The 7,116-nt window shown below is 45.0% G+C and overlaps 1 protein-coding gene across 2 annotated transcripts; it reads left to right on the top strand.

Annotated features, from left to right (window-relative positions):
• The first annotated feature begins 470 nt into the window (after nt 1-470).
• On the top strand, nt 471-6,385 carry LOC123096819 (protein MODIFIER OF SNC1 1). 2 transcript variants are annotated; one of them, XM_044518590.1, is made up of 8 exons: nt 471-759; nt 886-957; nt 1,091-1,132; nt 1,493-1,808; nt 1,881-1,971; nt 2,231-2,311; nt 2,463-3,544; nt 4,297-6,385. In XM_044518590.1, exons 1-7 carry the CDS (start codon nt 725-727, stop codon nt 2,978-2,980), a joined length of 1,155 nt encoding a protein of 384 aa, XP_044374525.1. In that variant the 5' UTR covers nt 471-724; the 3' UTR covers nt 2,981-3,544; nt 4,297-6,385. The 2 variants fall into 2 exon arrangements, with proteins under 2 accessions (XP_044374525.1, XP_044374526.1); XM_044518591.1 differs by having other exon boundaries at nt 4,153-6,385.
• Nucleotides 6,386-7,116: the final 731 nt, after the last annotated feature.

Here is a 7,116-nt window from a genome sequence, read left to right as displayed (position 1 = left end):
AGGAACTTAATTTTGCTCGAGTGTTGACTGTGGTCAAGAAAAGGAGGGAGTACAAGTTGCAGGTGGAGTCACATGGAGTCTGGGAGTAGCAGGGATGCTCATGGCGTATCTCAAGTCCAATGTACATGGAAGTTCGACGCATGGATGAATTCAAGGCGGTGAAAAATATTGGCCAAGGTGGAGTTTGTTAGAATTGTGTCGAATATTATTGTACAAGTTAGGTTACAGTTGGACTTGGAGTCGTACGATGTGTAGACAGGATATGGAGTCGTGTCCTAATAGGACACTTGTATCCTAGGCCTCTCATATATAGTAGGAGTAGACACACGATGTAACCTATGCCAACATAATAGCATGGGTACGCGGGGAGCCGGCAGTGTATGCCGGCGCCCGTGCGGCCGGGTTGCGGTATTGTAGCGGTGTCATGGGAGGAGCGCCCGTAGTCAGGCCCCGGGACATAGCCATAATGATGAACCTCGTTAACAAATCTTGATGTTATGCTTGTGTGATTGCTTGGTCCTCGGTCGATCGACGGTGCGCCTCGGATTTATTCTAACACTCGGTCGCCTCCCACTCCATTACCCTTTCTCCGCTCGCTCCAGTCGTCCGGCGCCGACACGCTGTTCCCTCGCCGTTCCGCCTCCACCTCCACCTCGACTGCGTGCGCTAGCCCGCCCGCACTTTCCACGACCCGGCTTGCCTTCGGAGCGAGGGGAGGGAAACGATGGTGGCCATCGCCGCGCTCGCGGACGGCAAGAGGCCCGTCGCTCCCTTCCATCTGCTCCTACCTCCTCTTCATCTCCTTCTCCCCGTTGAAGAAAATCTTAGGCGATTTAGTCGACATTAAATACCTGACGGGTTTAGTGATCTTGTTGCTGTGTGCAGGTGGGCGGGGATTTCTCAGACGGGGAAGCCCGGCGCGAAGGCTCCTAAACCCATCAACTTGCCGAACCAGAGGTAGCATTTCTAACCCTAGCACTTGGCATCTGCTGGAGAAGCTCCTGATCGAGGCATTTGCTTCTGTCAAATATTTATCACTAGCTTCTTTCGTGTCTTGTGAAATTGATGTGCTGAGGGTCTGTTTGCCTAGGTTGGACAGCCATGGCCTCCGCAGTGACGAGATTGTTCCAAAGTAAGATTTCTCCCTGTGATAATTTTCTGGGTGCTGCTAGTATGGTTCTGGACGCGCACATATCTTTGAGGTATCTGGTTTATACAGTACTAGTTAAATAGAGAAAGGAAATTATGCCAAAAACATCACATGCTAGGTGCGTGTACCCCTTGGAAGATTGGATAATACAACTGTATGTTTGTCAAGTTTTTTTTTTCCATGTTAGTCAGTAAGTTTTGCTTCTCTGGTGAAACAATAGCCTGAAAGGGCATGCGACATGTGGATTCCTTCACTATACTGTCCAGGCAACCCTTGTTTACGCAAGCTGAGATGATGTTTCATTCTTGTTGCCGTCTGATGGAAATTTTGCATGGATGTTAGGGGCACGACCACTTGGGGCGGCAAATCAATGCTCCCAGCATCAAATGCATGGGCTTCACCTTTGCTTCTGAATCCCAAGAATGATAGAGCTTCTGGTTCACCTAGCCACATTGATGATCGTCCTTCTTCCCGAGGAAGCTCGACGTCATCATCATCAGTTGGAAGTGACTTCCTTGACTTACCATCGTATCGTTTGCCAATGGCCGTAAATTATCCTCTAAGCACAGAGACAAGATCAGGGAGCTTGCAAGTTTCTCATTTTCCAGATTCTTTCAGTAATATTCTAAAAGCACCGTTGAAAGCTGTTGGCAGACGGGTATGCACCTCTACTATAAATCAAGTTGGCAATTAACTGAGGATTTTCTTATAGTAAATTTTGCCAATGTAGGCACCTACATCACAGGGGAAAGGGTTCAGCCTAAGTATGGATGATTTCCCAGTACTTGGCTCCAGAAACTCTGCGTCAAACAGTCAACAAGGTGGCAAAGTGCAACATTACATTTGGTTTTCACAAAGTCTGTTTGTAGTTCATTTATTCACACTATATTGTATCTGAATGCATATTGTTGTTTGGCACCAAGTTATCTGGAACAGAATAGATATGCCGGTATTTTATTTGGTTGGACATCTCCATAAATTCTGTCTAAACTGATAGTTTCTGGGGCTAAAAGCTTTAACCGTTCTATATGGTTAATCAGTCACATTTGTTCTCCCTACTCATTATCTTTTCTGTTACAGGGCAAATTTCAGGAAGGTGGCCAACTATTGCTTCTGGTATTGTGGCAACACAAGATAAACAAGGAAAGAACCCGATAACTGGTATACACTCGCTTGATGAATGCTACGAGCTATCCCACTCTTTTGTATTCCATACCCCAAATATCATCATAGGATCATAGCAATCTGTGTTCAGTAAATGTAATTTCCTTTTAATATGATAGATATGCTCTAAGATATCCTTATTTGACAGGAACTGGTGAGGTAATTTTGTCTTGCAGTTATGAGCATGAAATTATCTCAAGAATGGACTATGTTTGCAAAGGAGACGATCCTATTCCTGCTGCAAAGTTTATAAGGGGAGCTGAGCAGGCTCAACTGCATGATCCCCAAGTTCCTAATATATGTATACCTCCTCCATTGTTGGATTACTGGCATCGTCCTCCTGATCAGCCACCTGATGAAAATGGAAAATTGCATAGTGGAGAGGTGCCATATGGTCCGTACAAGCATGCTGACCCGACTGGCTTTGCTGTTGAATCTCTTGCTCATCGTGATCAGTTCACGCTCAACGAGGAGGCACTAGCAAAGCAGGATACTGGACATGGTGGGTATTATCCAGACAAGAGGGATATATCTCATGCTCACATGCCTGCTGATTGTTGTGTCATAAATCAATCTTGCCATGTTCTTGGGAAGGTCAAGAATGGCCATGCAGATGTACTTGAGATCGAGAAGCAACCTATCATCAAGAAGGATGTGGCTCTATGAGAGAAAATCAAGTGTCTAAACAACAAAGCTAGAAATTTCCGTGCCCTTAACTTGTCCAATCTACCTTCATCTCTACTCAAGGACTCCAAGGTTAAACACCCAAAAATCATCCGTGTCGAGGAAGATCGTGTGACAAAATATGTTCCCTTCAGTGCTTCCACCAGTGAGACTGGTCCTGCCTTTGACAGGCTTAATTCTGTTTCTCAAAGCAGCAGTTCTGTGTCAACTAATCCATCAAATGGGCCTGATAAGGGTGTAACTGTTGTTTGTCTGTCAGAAAAACAAGTTACTGAATTCAGCCAAGCTGGAAAAGTTGGCAAATCTGCTGATCGCCATGCATATGGAAGAAGCGATATCTCAAGAAACATGCTTGATGGTTCTGCTCAGGACATGCCATCTCGTATTACTGGACATGGATGTGAAGAGCACTCCATGATTGACTCTTTGCGAGGAGTTCTTATGGTAGATGCTCAACAAGACCAACTTCTTTCTAGGAACACCTCTCAGCAGCCACATGTGACAGTCGCTGATAAGGAGCCAAATTGGCTTCATTGTGAAGACCAGGTATGTGGTTTTTGTCTCCTTAGGTATTGTCCTCTGATAAAATTGGAGTAGTTGCCGATTTCTGTGATTATTTCTTACACGGAAACTCATGAGTAATGAGATGCATAGAAAGATAAAAAAAATGCAAAACATCCTTTTTCTTCTGTACCTGTACAATTTGATTGAAGTGTTCATACTAGGGTTAGCGGTAGGCAGGTGAGCGTCCAGGGAGGTTTGGACACTATGACTTATTCAGTGTGTATGTCACTTCTGCTGCACAAAATTTTCCATGGCATCTACCTGGCGACGGATGTCATGTTTCTTTATCGCATTAAGGTTTCATGTAGCGTTTGTTTCGTAAAACTTGGACCCGAGAACCCAATCCTGTAAACCTTGATATTAGAAATGTTTCTGCCACTCCTAAAGTCCTTCCAGTAATGCCCTTTACTCGATTAATTCATTTATCTCTATTAGACCTTGCAGTCTTGCTGATGTAGATACCTATCTTCCAAGAGTTACTCTCTGCCCCTGTACAGTGTGATTCTTTCATGTATGGTAATAGAGTTCCACAAATTTTGTTTAAGCACATCCTTTTTATTATAATGTCATTCCACTTCTATTACCTGCAGATGCTTTAATAGAGGGCCCAGCAAAGTGGCACACACACACAGAAATGAAATGTTTATAATTGGCAAGCAAATACTGCAATAATGTTGCTAAGAGTTTCTTGTGCCATGGTTGTTGTTTAACTAGTGTTTTTCTGGTGCATTCAGCATTCCAGAATGAGATATTTGTCTGCTCAAGCTGCGAAACAACTACAGGACGCGGAGAAGTGGATTAGTCAACAAAATACAAATGCTATTGCAAAACTGGAAGAATTGAGGAGGTATCAATCAATACAGAGTCAGAAGTCCAATGATGCACCCCCAGACGCAGATATGTACTGCAAGCCAAAAACGCGAGATGATGTGACTGCTAAATGTGCTAGTTCAGTGGCAGATACATGTTGTATTGTCTCTGCTGATGGTCATAATGCGCCTCAGCCAGTAGCTGGAGTCAAGATTAGTGAAGTTTCTATTGGTTCCAGTGCAGCATCAAATACTTCAGGTGTTAGTAAAGGTTATAATTTCAGGTCTTCAGCCAAGAGCACACAGGTTAACATGATGGAACACATTTCCCTCAACTCACTGTCACATGACAACAGTACTCCAGAACACTGGCCAATGGAGCACAGGCAAATGCATTTTGGTTCATGGGAGAGAAATATAACAGATAGGGAGATACCTGCAGACACGAAGGGTGCTGAAGCTAAAAATCATGACGACCTCTTGACCAGAAACAAGAGCAGCAGGAGGAACTTTAATTCAGTTAGGCCTGCAGCGCCACCTGTGTTTAATGAGAAGAATTCTACAGAAGTCCTGAGTATGCAGAAAACCCATGTTCCATGTATTGCCATTAATAGTTCTATAATTCCTGCCAAGGTTACTTCTGTTACAGGTCTTATTGTGGGTAATATAATGCTTGATGATGTTCCACTTGCATCAGTAAACCGGGAGTGGGCAGTACCGGCCAAGGAAGTACATGATACAGCTAGTAGCCTCTAAGGGCCTCGGCAGGTCAAGAAATCAGAAAAGAACCAGCATGGTCTACTGCCTGTCGAGACTCCAATTTCAAACGATAGTGTCATGTGCAAACCGATTAAACAGGCAGGGAGGAAAGAAGAGCATGCAGAAGGAGGTCCGAATGGTATGGCTGTAGTTGATGGACTTGCTTTGGTGGTGAAAAATCTCGCAAAACCGGCAGAGTACTTCAATGTGGCAGATGTTATACAGGAGTCATCTGACCAGTGGCAGCAAGGAGATGTGCAATTTGAGTCCAAGGCCCATGGTGGTACCGAAGACCGTTCAAAACTAACTGAAATGGTGTCCTTGCCTGACAATACTTGGGAAAAGCATCCGGCGACTGACAGTCCAAGGCGCTACCATGTTGAGGCCCAAAGGAATGTGGGGATTCGCTATGGTTACAGGGAGAGGGCAGGCAGGGGACGCTTCTTCCACGAATCACCAGCTCCGTCTAGGGCTCGCTGGATGCCTAAATACATCTCCCATCCTCAGAGCGATGCACAATATGATGGGGTCTCTGAATGGCTGCAGGATTCCCACCAATTCTTATAGGACATGGACAACGCACAGGGATTGGACAGCAAACCGACTCAGATAGCTGACAGAGATGCTGGAATGGATCTGCAGGGTGGAGAAGGCAATGTAGGCATGAGCTTCGTAGATGAAAACCCCTTGATATGGAACGAAACAGAGTGGGAGTATCAGCCTCTCTTTCCAGCGCCACATCGCCTTGGCCAACAACACGGTGACTCGAGTGATGATGGTCGAAGGGGTAGAGGCAGACACTCTGAGTACCGCCAACAACACGGTGACGCGAGTGATGATGGTCAGAGGGGTAGAGGCAGACACTCCGAGTACCACTATCCGGAGCCGGTAAGATCTCGTGATACTGCACCTGACATCCAGTGGAACCCCGGCGGTGCTGACAATCATCAGTATCCGGCCTATTCAAGACCGGGAATGCACACGGAGCGCAGGTACTATATTTGAAGGTCGCTGTTGGGTAGCTGTGCTCCATACAATCATCACCAATCCAGTCCTGTAACCAATCCCATGAATGTTCGTGTGAGTTGCTGAAGCGTAGATAGCCTTTTGTCAGCTCTGTTTCTTTCTTTCTTTCTTCTCTGGGCTTGCGATGATCTATTTACTTGTAAGATGCTGGTCCTGTTTATCTTATGGAGACCTTTATCTTGTAAGTTTTATCTGAAGAATATTCTACTTCTGATGGCCGAATTCTGCACGGATCGCTGTTTGGGTGTCACGAGAAACTTATCTGATTGATTTGTCCAATTAGCAGTTTTTTTTTTCTCTTTCTTGGGCGTATCGCTTTTGTTCTTCTCCTCTGTTTCCCTTGCGCGTGCTATGCGCCGGCCGGCTTTCGGCCGGTCCACCTCCAGCCGTGCGATCATCTTCTTTCCCTAACCCTCGCACGCACACCAGTACCTACCCCCGGTGACTGGACGTTAGGCAACAGATCCTCGCGATCCACTCCTTCCGTTCCGCGCGTGATCTTCTCCTGCTTCCTTTTTATTTTCTGGAAAAAACGTGATAAAAATATTATGGGAGGTGGGACTCAAACTCGTTACCTCTTCGCCCATCATCACTTGTCATATCTACCTGGTCTTGTTTTGACTTGTGATTACAAAAAAGATCGATAAAAATTTATACTGATACATACGCGACTAGAAAAACAAGCCATTTTCCTTTCTTTCTTTTTACCATTTTTTCTTCCCTGTTGTACACAGTAATTCGTGCATGATAGACCTGATAACTCATGCACCGCTGTAACTTTTTGACCCTAGGTAAAAAATTGTTGTAATACACCCCGATAGCTTATCTGTAAAAGAGTGTGATAATTATATGTCACGAACCTGATAACTCACTCACAAACACCGTGGTATCTATTGACCCGAAGGAAAAAATGTTGTCGTAACACATCCCGATAACTTATCTGTAAAAATAGCATGGTAA

This window comes from Triticum aestivum, chromosome 4D (assembly GCF_018294505.1).
Source record: "Triticum aestivum cultivar Chinese Spring chromosome 4D, IWGSC CS RefSeq v2.1, whole genome shotgun sequence".
NCBI lineage: Eukaryota > Viridiplantae > Streptophyta > Magnoliopsida > Poales > Poaceae > Triticum > Triticum aestivum.
This window is presented reverse-complemented; position numbering and strand designations above follow the sequence as displayed.

What these genes read in the sequence shown, in the direction of transcription:
- LOC123096819 (XM_044518590.1), top strand. Translation starts at nt 725, where the DNA reads ATGGTGGCCATCGCCGCGCTCGCGGACGGCAAGAG. An exon ending in GCGCTCGCGGACGGCAAGAG is followed by an intron (nt 760 to 885) that starts GCCCGTCGCTCC and finishes TGCTGTGTGCAG; the next exon opens with GTGGGCGGGGATTTCTCAGA. An exon ending in TGAAAGCTGTTGGCAGACGG is followed by an intron (nt 1,809 to 1,880) that starts GTATGCACCTCT and finishes TTGCCAATGTAG; the next exon opens with GCACCTACATCACAGGGGAA.